The sequence below is a fragment of the Chelon labrosus genome (genome assembly GCF_963514085.1).
Source record: "Chelon labrosus genome assembly, chromosome: 13".
NCBI lineage: Eukaryota > Metazoa > Chordata > Actinopteri > Mugiliformes > Mugilidae > Chelon > Chelon labrosus.
Window position 1 is genome coordinate 29233540 of NC_140346.1, and position 16819 is coordinate 29250358.

Here is a 16819-nt window from a genome sequence, read left to right on the forward strand (position 1 = left end):
TCCTGTCGGCCTGTAGCTGATGACGGGAGCGCGTTGCGTTGACATGTTGCTGCAGGTTTGGCGTCTGCAGCTACTTTAAAACATTCTGTGAATTCGAGGCTGAAACCTAAAACCGGGGTTGCATCATGGGCCTGACGTCCTCTAATGCTCTGTTATGAAACTGAGTTTGGAGTCGGAGGGCCTCCGCTCATACCGAGGGAAGGGCCAATAAAATGAGAACGGGAGCGAAGAGTGAGGAAGAGGAGAAGAGGACTGATGGATCAGTTCCCTGCTAAACATTTAGTTTGGAGCTGAGCCCAGTCCTGCACACTGCTTTCAATTATCTCTCTACCTCCCTCTCCCTCACACTCAGGAGTGTTTAGGGAAAAAACGAGTGGAGTGAAGGGAGGAGGAGGAGGAGGAGGAGGAGGAGGAGGAGGAGGGGGAAGCGGCTGCTCGTTTTCTTCTTCCTTCCTTCCCTCCTTTTTTCCTGTGACGCTTGTTTTCACTCCAGTGAGAGGGAAGAGAACGAGGCAGAGCGAGTTCTTGGCGATGCAGCCTCACAAACTCTGAGCGCAACCCTCAACATGCTGCAGCCGAGGCTCCGCTGCTTTCTGTCCATCTTCATCTTCTTCACCTCTCTTCTGCCAGCTGATGGACAGACAGGAGGAGGCGGAGGAGGAGCAGGAGCAGGAGGAGGAGGAGGGGCGGAGAGGATCAAGGTGATGTTCACGCCGACCATCTGCAAGGTGCGCTGCAGCCAGGGCCGATGTGTCAACTACTGCCAGAGTGGAAACGTGACCACGCTGTACAGCAGCACTGATGGAGGACAGGGGACTAGAGACGGACCCCACGGACCGGGCTTCAGAGTCTGTAAGTGTAACATCTACACTCCCTGGCCAGTTCATTAGGTACACTAGTGAATGCATCCTAATCTAAATAATGTTCAGAAAACTTCTGATTTGTTGAGACGAGATTCAGTAGTTCTACAAACCACAGCCTCCACAATGAAAACACTGAACCTTTACAAAGACTGGATTTAGTGCAGGACTGTTTTCACTAGTGTACCTAATGAAGTGGCCAGGGACTGTAACTCTTCCTCAGTCTATACTGTGACAAGAATCAGAACCAGAAACAGGTTGTTTGTCTTTTCTTCCATGCTAACGACCAGCAGCCGTTAACTCAGCTAGCTTTAAAGTGCAGTTCCACCAACGACCACCAGACGCTGCTCCGACTCAAAAACCAATACGTCTTTTGATAAAGTCCTCATGGTCTAAGAATTTATGCAGGAAATCAAAAATTATAAAATTCCATTGATTGACAGCATCTGTTTAAGGAAAAAAAAATTATCTGCAGAAATGTAGGCCACTCTATGTGCAAGAGCTGCGTTAACAAGACTCTCAGAGTTTGTTGTGTGACTTTTCCTGCAAAGACTGACCTGTCAGTTCAGCTAAAGTAGTTAAACCATGCATAGAGCGATAAGCTAGGTATCGTGCTGAGTTTCCAGACTGTGGAAGGCAACACAAGGTCCTGGCTTCAAACAGAAAAGATGGCGTCTATGTTAAGCTGCATCTCTGTGCTTCAGATTTGCTCCAACGGATGGCGTCAGACCTCGCTGCATCCAGCTTTATGTACAGAACATAAAACCGTAGCATAATCAAGTTAATATTAGCCTAAAGAAGTTAACGTTGCTCCAACACACGCAGCTGTTGTTAACATAATGTTCAGATGTGGATGTGGACCTTTGAGCCGTTTCCTCCCGTTCACATAAAAATAAGGACTGTGATGGTTTCAGGAGTTTGACATCGATCGTACTCTCCTAAAGGCTCTGAATCTGATTTAACACACAAACCTGTGTCCTGACTTCTGGACATACTGAATGAGTTTACGTGGATGAAAGCGCTCCGTCTGAGTCATGTGACCTGCAGCTCTTTGATGGTTGGTCGAGTTTGCAGGCTGAAGCCGAGCCAGTGAATAGTTGTGAACTGATTCCAGGTCAGACGGTTTTAAATCATTCCTGCTGGCTGCAGGTCTGAACTGGCAGACGGCCTGAAGCTACAGGAGCACGGAGCTGAAGAGTTGCTGCTTCCATCCCTCCTTAGATCCATCTCATCGATTAGTTTCTCTTCTTGAATCAGCTGAGGACAAAACATCCACCTCTGTTTGGTTTAACATGACCTGAAGGCAGAAGAACAGAAGATCATCTCAGACCTCCATGAAGTGAACGGGACTGTTCAGAGTCTCGGGACATCACAACAAGACTTTAATGAACACAAAGAGACACAAAACAGACGCTCAAAATGATACAAAGACAAAAACACGAGCCAGAGACACACAACGACCACAAAGAGTTGAATGACCTCAAACGACCACAGCATTAATCTGCAGTCGTCCATATTTTCAGAACAGTGTCAGGATGAGAACATTTAGCTGAGTCTGAGTTTGTCCTTAAGGTGGCGCACCTCCTCAGACTCTGGAGTGTCACCAGGATGTGTCCTTAGAGGAGGACGCTGCCTCAAAGACTGATTTGTCGGTCGGTATTCAGTCCGTCCTCCTACATAGACAATGACTCCGGTTCTGACTGTAAAGAACTCTGCCGACTCTATTGTGACAACTTCTCTGTTGTATGTTTGAAGTTTCCCAACTAGAAGTTAACTGATGATCAACATCTGGAAGGAAACGACTCCAAAGACTAAAGAGCAGAAACATGGAGGACATGTGTCTTTCATTTATCATTAACTTAAACCTCTCTCATGCGTTTCCATCACTTCAGAAGATGTTTATTTCCTGGAGACTCACCTGTACCTGAACTTCAACCAGTCCAACGACAGCTAAGGGCATCAGTCATGACAAAACAACCACAAAAGACACATACAACTACTGTTATGGACACAAAAGACCACAAAGACGTGCAGAGCGACCAGAAAAGAGACACAAAACAGCCACAACCCTGTTTAACAAACACCTGTCATTGGTTAACATCATGTTTGATCCTTAGAGCCTCACATCCATCAGTTTGTAGTTTCCTCTTAACGTGACTTCACTGGTGTACAGTAGTAGAGATGGTGACATGTTGGCCATCTTTAATACTGACTGTTGGTTGCAGCCAGCAAAGCGTAAAGCACGTTTCCTCCCTTCTTACAGTTTATATTATTCCATCTATTCAGTCTTTCTTTGTTTATTCCGGTGCACTCGTTTTCTTTCCATCGCTCTCTTGTCTGTGTCCAAATTGTTTGTGTCAATGTGGTCCATCTGTAGGATGACGTCTGGACGATAACTGGGTCAAATAAACAAACAAGGATGGTGTGGACATGTTCACACTCACGGAAGTTCTTCATCATTACACTGAAGTCAAACGACCAGTACAGCAATGTAGAAATACTCCATGACAAGCGTTCAGGAAAGTAATGTTCTCATAATGTTAGCTAACATTAGCAAATATTGTTTTAGTGTTTGAAAAACTGGTGGTAAGTAGGTCAGAGTGTGTTGTGTTTTTTGCTAATGTCTGTAAAAGATCAGACTTTACACCTGTAACACAAAAACGATTCTTCATCAACTATGCACCACATGGTAACTTGACTAGCAGAATCAGATCCCTGTGCCTCAGTATTATAAATGGTGCAGTGCCTCCATCTAGTGGGCTACTGGCGGTACCACTGATAATAAACAAAACCATCGGTGGTTTCCCTGGGGAGTTACAAGTGTAAACAATATGGAGGAAATATCAGTATTTTTATGGATTCTATAACGTGCACAATGGTAGAATGTGATGATGTCCAGGGTAAACAAAGGTTGAATTGTGTGTACGCTGCCTGTGGTACTTTGAGAAACAGTATTTGGTCCGTGTGTATGAGATGACCTCGATATTTTCTAGAACAATTTCATCTTCTGAACGGGTCAGTCTGAGATTAGGTCGGTATTTACTGGTCACAGACCGTGAACCGTTCAGATCAGCTGCAGCATTAACCCGCGGCCTTCCTTCCTGCCTCCATTGACCTCCGTGTTTTCAGCTCCTTGGCGGCTGCTTCCACGCCGGCCGAACTCCGGTTAACAATACACCAGCTTCCTGTGGCAGGAGCCCGGACAGGAAGCAGGAAGTGGCGGGCTGGTGCTGCTGGCGCCCGGTCCGCCTTCACCCCCATCCCAGCCGAGCAGCAGGCTTTGTTTTAGAGCCACAGACCCTCAGTTACACTCAGAGACCTGTAACTGAGCAGGTCACGACCTTTTCACTTGTTTCACTGGTTAGAATCTGATCAGAGGCAACGAACAGTAACGTGATAGAACCAGGAACCGTCAGAAACAAATACTGAGTTTACTTCAGTCTGTTAATAAATCTTTGCCATGAAGAGTCTCTAACAGGTCTGGATTTAAGAAAACAACTTAAATTTAGTTTATGGGTTTATTAAATCTCAGCAGAATCCAAAGGTTAGTTTTTAAAGAGAGAAATCAGTAACTTTAATTAATCATAAAACATCACAGACAGGATTTAAATTAGATAAACTATCGCTGGTTTCAGTGCAGCTGGTTTAGTTTTGAGCTCCAAAGAAAGAAACCTGCAGACATCAACAACAACTCCTCATTTTTCATCCATCATTTGACCTGAGTCACTCGTCTCTTTCCATTGATTAAAACTTTCCTGTGAATATAATCTGGATTTTATCAGAACATTAACAGGATGCAAAGTTTAGTTTGTTGCTTCCACCTGTTTATGAGTTTATTAAATAAGATGGTTCATTAATTACCTGAAGGATCATCAGCAGCATCTGTGCAGCAGTGACATTTCTTGGTGTATGTGATCTTTCTTCAACTAAATATAAAACATGAGCTCTCTGATTATTAACTTCCTGGTACCGTCATGTTTAGATTTGGAGTTTTGGAGAATTTTCATCTTATATTATACTGCTAAAATAATCTGACACACCAACCGTCATCCATCAGACACGTGAGCCAGAAGAAGAGGACGTTTCTCTCTTTTTAGTCCAGACCAACTTCCATGTCTCCAATAGTAAGTTGATCTGGAGTCTCTCTGTTAGGAACTGATTCTGCCGCAGCAAATATCTGCCGGGCCAATCAGAGCATGATCGTGGGCGGTTACATGAGTCAAATAGTTGAATAAATGAATAAACTCTTCATCTGTTTCCTCCTGCAGTCCTGTGTCCTCTGCTCTGTAAGAACGGGGGAGTCTGTCTGCAGAAGGATCGTTGTGTCTGTCCTCCAAACTTCACCGGGAAGTTTTGCCATATCCCTGCCACCCCCGCTGCCGCAGCTGCAGCCGCCGCCGCCGCCGCTGCAGCCTCGCCCTCCTCCACCAACGAGATCGTCAAACCTGGACTCATCTCCGCCATGGCAACCAATCAGGGGCTGACCCAGTCTGAGTTCCTCCTGCCGCTGGGACCCAGCCAGGAGATGATAAGGACTGAAGGTGAGGCTGACCTCTGACCTCTGACCCCAGCTGGTAGACTTGTGACTTAATCTTTTGAATGATTTTAATTGTTTTTTTCCAAATATTTGTTTTACATTGTTTTCAGATACTAAAATAATATTTTTACCATTTTATATTATATCTATCTATAAATCAAGAAGCGTCTGTGTGTCTGTCTGTCTGTCTGTCTGTCTGTGGCACGCATATCTCGCGAACCGTTGGCCCGATTGATTTGAAACTGGGCAGGTGTCTCGCTACGGGCACGAAGATGTGCACTGCTAAGTTTGACGTTGTTTGGATAAGAAATGTAAAATATATCGGTAAAATAGGTTTTCTCCGCTCTAATATTTCCACTACTCCGGTTGCCATGGCATCAAAAACAGCCACTTTCAGAAATTCACCAAAAACGGAGAGGAAGAGGCGGAGCATGCGCACAAATCTTGAGCACTGTTTACAAATCGGCTTTAGAAGAAACCAAACTCAAGGAGAAATGATATTTTGCCCTGGTAACCCTAATAGGCTCAATATCTTCTCCGGCAGGAAAACTAGCATGTAGTCCGCCATCTATCTATAAATCAAGAAGCGTCTGTGTGTGTGTGTGTGTGTGTGTGTGTGTCTGTGGCACGCATATCTCGCGAACCGTTGGCCCGATTGATTTGAAACTGGGCAGGTGTCTCGCTACGGGCACGAAGATGTGCATTGCTAAGTTTGACGTTGTTTGGATAAGAAATGTAAAATATATCGGTAAAATAGGTTTTCTCCGCTCTAATATTTCCACTAATCCTCATACACAGCACCTGTAGGCTCCCACTATAGGAATACATACTTCCGACGGGCACTGCACTAGTTATATTATATTATATTATATTATTAACATATTTCTGGCATTTTTATAAATAGTTTACATTTTTTTTACATATAAATATTTTACTGACATTTTTTTTTTTTTTTCCATCCACATTTTTAAACTTTTATTTACAGCATTCAGGTTGTTGACATTAATTAAACTTAATTAATGTTGATTCATTTAATAAAGAACTGGGTCATTTAAAAGGATTTGAATGTGAACTGTGTGTGCAGCCTCCGGCCCCTCCATGGTGAAGGTCAGAGTCCAGCACCCCCCAGAGGCCAGTGTGAAGATCCACCAGGTGTTGAAGGTGAGAACACTAAGGGCTCCTCTGATTGGACGGTTGGACTCAGAGTCATGAGGCTGCAGGTTGAGCTTCCTGTTGGTCTCCTCCAGGTGTCTGGCTCCAGCCCCACCCTGCGGACGCTCGCGTCCTCTTCCTCGTCTTCTTCAGGGTCGGCGGGCGCTCCGGCTCCGGCTCCAGCAGTTAGAGGAGTCCAGGCCCAGACGCTGAGCGGAGGCGGAACCTACACCCAGCAGTCTGGCTTCAAGTACTGCTTCAGAGAGGTCAAAGACGGACAGGTGAGAGGCAAAAACTAGAGAGGCTCTTGTTTTCGCCAAAGAAAACCAGAGAAGAAGAAATGCTGCGCTCTTTGTGTTTTCTGTGGCTTCGTTCCATTCAGAACAAACTGATTTTGGCAGCAGATTAAAACGGTTTCATCGAGAGTTACGACTTCTTCTCAACCAGAGAAAACCTCCTCAGAGAATCTAATCAGACCAAAAGATCCTCTCTTATATCTAAGATGAAATGTTGACAGGTATATTAAAAGAATGTGTTTATTGTGTTTTCAGTGCAGCGCTCCTCTTCCTGGTCTGAGGAGCAAAGAAATGTGCTGTCGAGGTCTCGGGAAGGCCTGGGGCATCTCCGACTGTGTCCTCTGTCCTGAAAACACAGGTACAAACACCACCAACACCGGCCTCAGACAAACCAGAAAACTCTTTGTTTTCTGACCATGTTTTCTAAAAATACGAAGCTGAGTGCTGCCAAGCTCTCACTCAAACACACTATCAGTGACGTGATGCATTTATTTTATCCCGTCGTTGCTCTGTCAGTCATGGAGCTGCTGTAGAACAGAAACCAGCTGTGATTTCATGCTGGTGTGTTTCTGAGAGGCTGCTCCTGGACCTCACAAAGATAGATAAACACTCATCTGTTTCTGTGAAACTTTATGACTGTTGGAAAACTTCCACCAGGAGCTGCATGTAGTACCGCTTAAATATCTGTAGTTTTGACTCAAAACATCATCAGATTTTCACGAAAGTCCTGAAAGTAGAGAAAGAACCAGATCAAACACATTAGACTTGGAAAAAGTTCCAGAACCATCTCTAAAGAGTTTGGAACCCACAAATAATCCACAGTCAGATCCACCAACAAAGATCACTCCATAATAGTTTGAGAGGTCCCAAAGGAACCCAGGGAAACTTCTAAGCAGATTCTAAGTAAGATTTCTAAACATCATGTGGACAAGACAGAAGACTATTGGGACAATGTTTAGTGGACAGATGAGACCAAAGTAGAATAGTTTGGTTTAAATGAGATGAACCAACACTGCATCATTCCAGCATCAGAACCTCATCCCTCCATCAAACATGGGGGTGCTAATGTCCTGGTTTGGGCCTGTCCTGCTGCATCTGGACCAGGACGGCTTGTCATCATTGATGGACCAATGAATTCTGAATTCTACCAGTGAACTCTAAAAGAAAATGTCAGGACATCTGTCCATGAGCTGAATGTGAAGAGAAACTGGGTCATGCAGCAAGACAACGAGCCCAAGAACACAAGTGGTTCTACAAAAGAACGGTTAAAGAAGAACAAGATGACTGTTTAGGAACGGCCAAGTCAAAGTCCTGACCTTAATCCAATAGAAATGTTGTGGAAGGACCTGAAGCAAGCAGTTGATGTGAGGAAACCCACCAACATCTCAGAACTGAAGTGGTTCTGTTCTGAGGAATGGGCTAAAATTCCTCCAAGCTGCTGTAGACCACTGATCAGCAGTTACCAGAAACATTTAGTTACAAGGAGGTCACAGCAGATACTGGACACAAGGAGGACATGATATGTAATATTGGCTCACTTTACTCTAATGGTTCTGCTCCATGTGTCTGATATGTCTTTGTCGATTTTCAGGATGTTTTGAGTCATTTTTATTCAGAAATGTAGAAAACTTTTAAGCTGTAGCATGTATAACGATATCACACATGTTCTCCAGAGTGTGTTTGTTTCTGATCCATAGTATATTACCTTAACCATGAATATCCATCCATGATCTATTACCACTTATCCTAATGTTTCCTTGAGAAGCTGCAGCTCCCTCAGAATCCCACATGCAGGTGTAGCAGCAAACACTTAAAGTGAGATAAATACAGATAAATATCTCATACTGCCGATGAACAACATCTGACCAATTGCAGCAACAACTACCTGAGAACTATAGACAGAATTAAATGTCAAATAACTGACACACACTGTTCTGAGGATCTGAAACCTGTATCTGGGTCTGGAGTAGCAGTGAGGACCGACTAAACCCAGCGAGTAACGATTGGTTGTTTCTTGTGGAGCTGACTCACGCTGCAGGAATGCAGCTCTGAGGGACTGAAGGCCTTTAACACACTCTCTGCTAACATCTGCACTCACAGGAAGTGGTGTTAGCTCACTCGCTGGCGTCCAGCTTCACATCAGCGTGTGAAGGATGACGACATGCACCTTTAAAGAACACTGTGCCGTGCTCTGCCAGCTGGATTATGTATTTGTGTTAAAATGTCAGAGCAGAGAGAGGCGACCATGTTCCTTTAAAGCTGTTCTCCTCAGAGAAAAAACATAAAAGAGGAATTTGTATGTTTTTTTTTTTTTCACGATGGCGCCCCCTAGAGTCTGAGAACATCTGGAATTCATTATGTTTCAGCTGATAAAGAGAAAACAAGTCAACCTCTGCATCAACTGGACAGTCATCCGACCAATCAGAGACATTTAAAACTATTAAACTCAGATGACGTTTATAACTACGTCACTGTTACTTAAGCCCCGCCCACAAATGATCTGATTGGTCCGGCAGATCTTTGCTGGAGCAGAATCCACTATGCCCTCAATCTGCATTCATAAGCAGCTACTGATGCTGAAACAGGATAGCATTAGCTGTTTTATTAGCTTAAAAGATTAACAAGCTAATGTGAGTGGTCATGTCAACCAGCCTAACATTAGCCTAAAGAAAATAACATAAGCAACTATATTCACTGAAATATTATGTAAGCAGCTATTTTATCTTAAACAAGCCAATTTTAGCTACTTAATTAGCCCAAAGAAGCTAATGTTAGCTATTTAGTTAGCCTTAGATGCCACTTAATTAGCCTGAACAACATAACATTAGCCCTTATTTCATCCTAAACAATGTAAGGTTAGCTTCTACATTAGCCTAAAAAAGCTAACGGCAGTCTCATAAAATAACTAATTTAACAACACGGCGCTCAGAAGACGTTAAATTGGATTACTGTAAGACAAAATGGCTGCTGTTGAAGAAGCATGATGTTCATAGTCAGTTTAGTGTCACATAATTTAGTGCTCCGATTGGTTGGAGGATTATCCAATAGACGCAGAGGTCCAGATGGCGGTTTATGAGGTCTCTAAATGGTTTTGTAAATGTTGATCAGATAATTATTCGTTAATAATCCACATCATTGATCGTCATCAGGTCAAAGCAACAGCAACTGTCCTGTTGGGTTTGAACAAGCCAATGGAACGCAGTGTGTCGGTGAGTTTAACACAAACACACGAACAGGAAGTGACCGCTTGGTTGATGGTCATTAATCAAACCAGCACAGAGACGTCAGAGTCAGATTAAAAAGAGATTATGGGATGTTCACATGAACAGCAGGTGGCGCTGATCCTCCATTAAGACGAGGAGATGTTTGAAGCTCAAACACTGAAAAATATTTTTATATGTGCAGAAGATTTTGGTTTCCTCCTTTCCTCATCCTAATTTTAGCGGGATTGCTCAGTGTCCCAGAATGCATTTCACTCATCTGTATGATGAGAAATTTGCTCTGGTGTTTGGAGATGTGAGGAGAGAAACGTCCAGGTCTGAAACATGAGGATAAACACTGCAGTTCTCCAGCGTCCACTAGAGGCTCCACCAGTGAGTCAGTCTCCATAGGTGTTTACAGGAAAAAGAGGAGGAAGGAATAATAATAATAATAACTAGATGACCGCAAGCGAGCAGGACGCAGAGGCATAAGCGGGTCGGACACAGCCGGACACGGCCTGAAAGGAGGCAAAGTGTCTGTGGAGAAATCCTAAGCTGAGAAGTGACTGAGAGTCAGGCGGGTCGGAAGCGATGAAATGTGGTGAGCTTGTATGCAGTTTTCCACAGGTGCAATTGCCTCAGTCTGCCACTAGAGGGAGTCATAAGTTAAAGCAGGTGGGAAAAGACCTGACAGGAGGTCAAGTGTGACTAGGGGAAAGCTGGGTCTGCCAACTGAGCAGGAGATAGGACTCAATTATTTACACGTCACCAGTAGCGCCCCCTATAGACCGTATTGCATGAAACTTGGTGGGCTTGTAAGGAGTCATCCACAGATTATTATTGTCAAATTTAAAGCAGTTTACTGTGGTGGTTTGTGAGGTACAAACATGTAGTCGTTGTAGCGCCCCCTACAGCCCGAATATCACGAAACTTGGCATGATTGTACGCAAACATATCATAATGATCAGTAGGGATCCTGCAACTTTGTTGCACGCACCTCTAAAAATAATAATATCAGTCCTGGTCTCTGTAACTTACGTCTGCGTTCATAATGAATGTTTTTAGAACTCATCAGTTTAAATTAGCTCAATGGTTAAAGTTCTGCAGAATTAAGGGGCCTGGCCTCTTTGATTGACAGGTGGGTGTCCTCACAGGTTGCTAGCTGTTGTTAGCCTCAGCTCCTTTGACCATTGTTGAATCAGCTGGGAGATAGGAGGAGTCAGTAGGAGTCAACATTTACTGTTGTGTTTGCAGAGAATTAACTTGAGAATCTTTACTGAGAAAAGTTCCTCATGAGGATTTCTCACCGTGTGCCACCTTTGGTGTGTGCGTGTGTTATTGTGTGTCGTTGTGTTGTTGTGTGTTGTTGTGTGTTGTCGTTGTGTCGTTGTGTGTAGATGTGAATGAGTGCCTCCAGCCGGGGTTGTGTGAGAACGGCGTCTGTGTGAACACCAGGGGGAGCTATAGCTGTGTTTGTAGGTTGGGGTTCATCCTCGACGCCACACATGGAATCTGCATCTGTAAGTAACACACACACACACACACACACACACCCCTACACGCACACACACACACACACACACACACACATACACACACTCCGCCGTCGGCTTGGGAATGAAATGAGGAATGAAGCCGACTCCTGTCAGGACTTCCTGAATCCGTCTGAGCTGTGGACCCTGAAGACGACGAGATGTTTAGATTTATTTTCTGTTTGTGTAAATGAGTCTTTATTTTATTCTCATTGTTGGATCTTTAAACTGCAGGTCAAGAAATATCCTGAAAGTCACTTGTTTCCTAAAAATAAAATCCTGTTATTTAAAGTTTTAATTGTTGAAAGTCTCAAACATTTTCTCAACATGTTTGTCGATGAGTTCAAAGGTCAAAATTAAAGTATAGGTGAATTTAATCTGCTGCTTCTCAGGCTCCAAATCATCAGTCATTTCATTCATCATTAGTATCAGTTATTAGAAACAGAGAGTTCTTCATTAAAGCTTTAATTTGAATCAGTGCAGGAAGAACCGTGTGTTTAAACATGAATTAACTCAACAGATTAAATGTTAAATCTGAAGATGAATTTATTGACATCATCCTGGAGGTCGACAGACGTCTTTGTTCTGAGTGTGATCAGCTGATCTCGTCGTCTTTAAAGTTTATTCTGCTCAGATGGTTTCTGTAAAGTCTGACTGTTGTTCTGCTTATTCTGACCGGCATTCACTGAACCAGAGGAGGAGGTGGTAGAGGTGGAGGAGGAGGAGGAGGAGGAGGTGGAGGAGGATGCTGGTCTGGCTGGTAACCGATGACAACGCTCTAATGGAAGCTTAACGCTGGTTCATTAACAGCGTCTCTGTGTTCGTCTCCTGAAAATCTGATTTACTTGCAACAAGTTTGTTCTTCTTCCTGGAAACAGAAACGTTCTGATATCCAACAGAGACATTTATTTAAACTGAAACTGAAATTGGAGGGAGGGAGGAAGAATGGTCTTTACTTGTAGCTTTACTTCCTGGTTTGTTCCACTTCCTGTTTGTCTTTTAACTTGCTGTGGTGTCTCTACAGCGCCCCCTGGTCAGAGTCTGTAGTTTATTCACAGGTTGCTGGTTGAGTTCTTTGACCTAGAAGTTCTAGCACCAGTTTTGTCACTGGTGTTGCGTTCTTCCTCTGAATATCTGCTGATGGTGTTTTTTTCTTTGTGTTCTTTATTTTAACTCATGTTTCTTCGTTAAATGGTGAAAGAGTCTTCAGTTGTCTTGTCTTGTCTATCCCTGCATCATTTGTCCTCCCTCCAACCACAGAGTCTGTCTTGTCCTGTGATGTCTTGCTTGGTTCGTGCTGAGGCTGTTTAAATGTGTCTCTGGAGGACAGACAGCATGGACTGGTTCTGCATGCAGCGCTCTGCTGGCGCCTCGTCCCCTCGTCTCAAGCTCCATTCTGTCTCTCTAACTCGTCCCTGTCCTCCCTTGTCCACCTCAGCCCAGAGTGTGATATCAGAGGAGAAGGGTCAGTGTTACCGGATCCTGGGTTCTGGTCTGGGTCCGTCCTCCTGCTCCATGCCCATCGTCAGGAACATCACCAAACAGATCTGCTGCTGCAGCCGGGTCGGTAAAGCCTGGGGACCGGACTGCCAGAGATGTCCCTATTTTGGTTCAGGTAGGACAGCATGGAAGTCAGAAAGTTCCTGTCTCTGTGGAGGACAGTGTTTCTGTAGTTCCTGTCTCTTTCTGTTTCAGATGTTGAGATGTCTCTGTCCTCTGTCTTGTCCTCTAGTGTCCTTTAAGGAGATCTGTCCAGCTGGTCCTGGCTACCACTATACTCCTTCAGCCCTTCAGATCAACCAGAGAGTCGGTGATGAGCTGTTGACCCGAGGAGTCCAGGACAACCAGGGTACGCGTCATCATGCTCAGAGCTTCTTCATTCTGGTCTCTGTAGATGTTTTATTGATCCGTTCATCGTCCTCCCAGGTTCTGATTCTGGGTCCAGTAGCAGTGGAGCCTCCAGGTCTCAGGAGAAACCTTCTACCAGACCCAGTCAACCTCAGGCCCGTCCTCAGCCTCAGCCTCAGCCTCAACCTCAGGCCCGTCCGGCCGGAGGCTCTACCTCTTCCAGGCCCGTGCAGTCTGGCAGCCCCAACACCACCACGGCCTCCCAGGGAAGAACCGCGCCCTCCTTTACCACACAACCAAGACCTCAGCATCCGCTGACAGGAAGTCAAGGTGACGGATTCTGACCCACCGACGTCTGCTGGACCTTCTTGTTTTTCTTGTGTTTTAACAACAAGATTTTTTGGTTCTGTTCTCAGCAGGTGGACGGTCTTCCTCTGGTTCTCGCCCCGATCAGCCAGCAGCCAGAGGGGACGCCCTCCCTGTTCCAGCTCAACCACGGATCCCCGAACGGGGGTCGAGTCCCAGCTCCGAGAGCCCTCCTCCCCCTCAGAACAGACCGGCGCCAAGGCCAACACCCCGACCCGGCAGAGTCCAGAGTGAGTACCAGCTTTTGTCTGCAGGTCCTCCTTAAAGGGACGGGACGGTTTTAAATCAGCATTCAGATGAATGAATGAATAATAAAGTTTGTGTGTTTGTGTGCAGCGGTTCGAAGTGTGTGTGCGAGCCGACCAGGTGTGTGTGGGCGTGGACGCTGTGTTGATCAGCCGGGTGGGAAACACACCTGTGTGTGTGATCAGGGATTCCAGCCCAACTCTCAGCGCACACTCTGCCAAGGTCAGACACACTCATCTCATCATCACATTTATTAAAATGCTTTTGATGTTGTCATCTTTCATTTTTAGATATTTGATATATATTTTGGAGAATATTTGACAAAACTTTTTCTGTAAATTTTATTTTTTATAATTTGTTCATATTAATTGTTTATTACTTTATTTTATATTTTCTGATATTTTGTTAATATTTTACAGATTTGTAAAAATATTTTACTCAACATTTTCATATATTTTACCAACATTTTGGGATATTGTATTTTGTTCCCCTGATATTTCAATTTTAAATCTTTTAAATATTTTGTGTTTAAATAAATAATTTAAATAAATATAATTTTTTTATGATTTTATTTTTCCTTTACATGGGAAACAGGTTTCAGGTTCAGGTTTGACAATCAGATTTTTGATTTTATTTGACAAAAGAAGCAAATGTGTCGTCTGCATAAAAAAAATAATTCACTTAATGAAACGGATGTGTGTGTTTGTGTGTGTGTTATTTTTATTGTGTAGATGTGAATGAGTGTGTGCAGACTCCAGGTGTGTGTTCGGTGGGAGAGTGTGTGAACAGCCTTGGCAGCTACAGGTGTGTTTGTCCGTCTGGATTCAGGAGCAACAGCCAACAGACCGGCTGCACAGGTGACATCTACTTCCTACTTACTTTATTTTTACAGATCTTGTACTTTACATTTAATTTAGCGGTCCTAAAATAACCTGCTTGTTAAATGTCAGTTATTTTTCATCCACACAATAATTATAAGAAGTAAATAAAAAAATAAATTGTAAACAACAAAAATAACATTTTAGATAAAATAAGATTTATAATAGTATTTAGTAGTAAGATTTATTTGTAATAGTAATTAAATAAAATACACAGGCTACTTGAAAAATAAGAGTGAAATGTTTATTCATTCAATATTTTTTAAAGTCACATATTTACATATAATAAAATCTGTAAACATTTCTTTAATAAATCGATAAAATATTCAGAAAGTTAGTAGAATATAAAAAATAAAAACTATTTTGAAATATGTGAAAATATATAAAAACATTTGTTTTCTATATAGTTGAGTTTTAGCAGAAAATAATGAATTAATTAAAGTAATTAAACAAATGAATTCAAATAAATAATCTAGCTGTGAACAACAGGACCAGTAACATAAAGTGTTTCTTCTTCTTCTCTGATGGATCTTCAGACGTCGACGAGTGTCAGCAGAATCCCTGCAGCAACGGTCGCTGTGAAAACACGGCCGGCAGCTACAGGTGTGTCTGTCACCTTGGTTACAGGCTCACCGGCAACACCTGCACAGGTAAACACGTCAGAACACTGAAAATCAGATTAATAGATTTGTAGAAGATGAATGAATGATCTCTGAGTCAGAGTTTGATTTGATTTGATCAGGACGTTTAATAAAACTTAACTAGTTCTGATGAAACGTCAGGTCTGTTAATCAAACTGGATTATATTTGCTGTCTCACCTTTACCTGAACACACACCTTGTTTTTAACGTGTGTCTCAGATGTGGACGAGTGTATAGATCCTCTGCAGTGTCCAGGTCAGGAATGTATCAACAGTCAAGGATCGTACCGATGTGTGTCCTGCCAGCCTGGATACGGACTGCTCAACGGCCTCTGTACAGGTAACACACACCTGCTGTACACACCTGCTATACAGGTATTGGTTATTAACGTGTAATAAAACATTTCTATTTTCATGGTCATGACCTAAACTCTAATCGTCCTCAGACATCGATGAGTGTCGTCGGTCTCCGTGCTCCACCGGTCGCTGTGAAAACACACCTGGAAGCTACCGCTGTGTCTGTCGTCATGGTTACAAGCTCCAGAACAACACCTGTACAGGTACAGGCCCAGTCTGTGTGCTAAGCTAAGCTAGCACATTCCTCATCATTCTAATAATCAGTGACAGAAGGAACGTAAACATCTGTCCAATGTGTGTTCAGACGTAGACGAGTGTTCAGAGCCGTCCCAGTGTCCTGGACAGATGTGTGTGAACTCTGTGGGGTCGTACAGATGTGTTTCATGTCGGTCAGGATACACACTGACCAACAGACAGTGCACAGGTACACAAACTCCTTCTATCTTTGTGAGGACCTTCTACTTACATAGTACATTTCATAACCGTAATATACTTAATATCTGTCGTGCAATATACATACATATGATTTGTGTTTTTATTTTTTTTACTTATTGAATGCTTATTTCTCTACAACGCTGCAAATGTCCTCACTGTGGGATAGAAAGGCTTCAACTTTTATATATATTCCAACTCAATTATTACTGTTTGTGTTATTAACTTTTAAAAAATGAAGAAAAGTTGTGAATTATTGTCACGTTACGATATTTTCATTCTCTCTCTGCTGCAGACATTGACGAGTGTGCAAGCATCGGAGCGTGCGAGGCCGAGCGTACATGCGTGAACACCATCGGCTCGTTCAGATGTGACTGTCCTCCAGGGTATCGAACCTCCGGCCTGGGCAGACAATGCAAAGGTGAGTCATGGAAATTACAAAAAAAATGGCACTGTTATTCCAACTATTTTCATG

General features: G+C 43.4%; 1 protein-coding gene across 2 annotated transcripts in view; it reads left to right on the forward strand.

The window, feature by feature from the left end:
* The first annotated feature begins 505 nt into the window (after nucleotides 1-505).
* The window catches only part of ltbp4 (latent transforming growth factor beta binding protein 4), a 28967-nt gene continuing 12653 nt past the window's right edge, over nucleotides 506-16819 (forward strand). For both annotated transcript variants that reach the window (XM_084559377.1, XM_084559378.1), the window contains exons 1-18: nucleotides 506-852; nucleotides 5129-5401; nucleotides 6482-6558; nucleotides 6645-6830; nucleotides 7101-7203; nucleotides 9995-10054; nucleotides 11443-11565; nucleotides 13016-13192; nucleotides 13310-13426; nucleotides 13504-13755; nucleotides 13842-14021; nucleotides 14128-14259; nucleotides 14769-14894; nucleotides 15452-15565; nucleotides 15776-15895; nucleotides 16002-16115; nucleotides 16217-16336; nucleotides 16640-16765. In XM_084559377.1, the coding sequence (XP_084415503.1) occupies nucleotides 567-852; nucleotides 5129-5401; nucleotides 6482-6558; nucleotides 6645-6830; nucleotides 7101-7203; nucleotides 9995-10054; nucleotides 11443-11565; nucleotides 13016-13192; nucleotides 13310-13426; nucleotides 13504-13755; nucleotides 13842-14021; nucleotides 14128-14259; nucleotides 14769-14894; nucleotides 15452-15565; nucleotides 15776-15895; nucleotides 16002-16115; nucleotides 16217-16336; nucleotides 16640-16765 (2686 nt within the window). In that variant the 5' untranslated portion in view covers nucleotides 506-566. The remainder of the gene's footprint in view (nucleotides 853-5128; nucleotides 5402-6481; nucleotides 6559-6644; nucleotides 6831-7100; nucleotides 7204-9994; nucleotides 10055-11442; nucleotides 11566-13015; nucleotides 13193-13309; nucleotides 13427-13503; nucleotides 13756-13841; nucleotides 14022-14127; nucleotides 14260-14768; nucleotides 14895-15451; nucleotides 15566-15775; nucleotides 15896-16001; nucleotides 16116-16216; nucleotides 16337-16639; nucleotides 16766-16819) is intronic.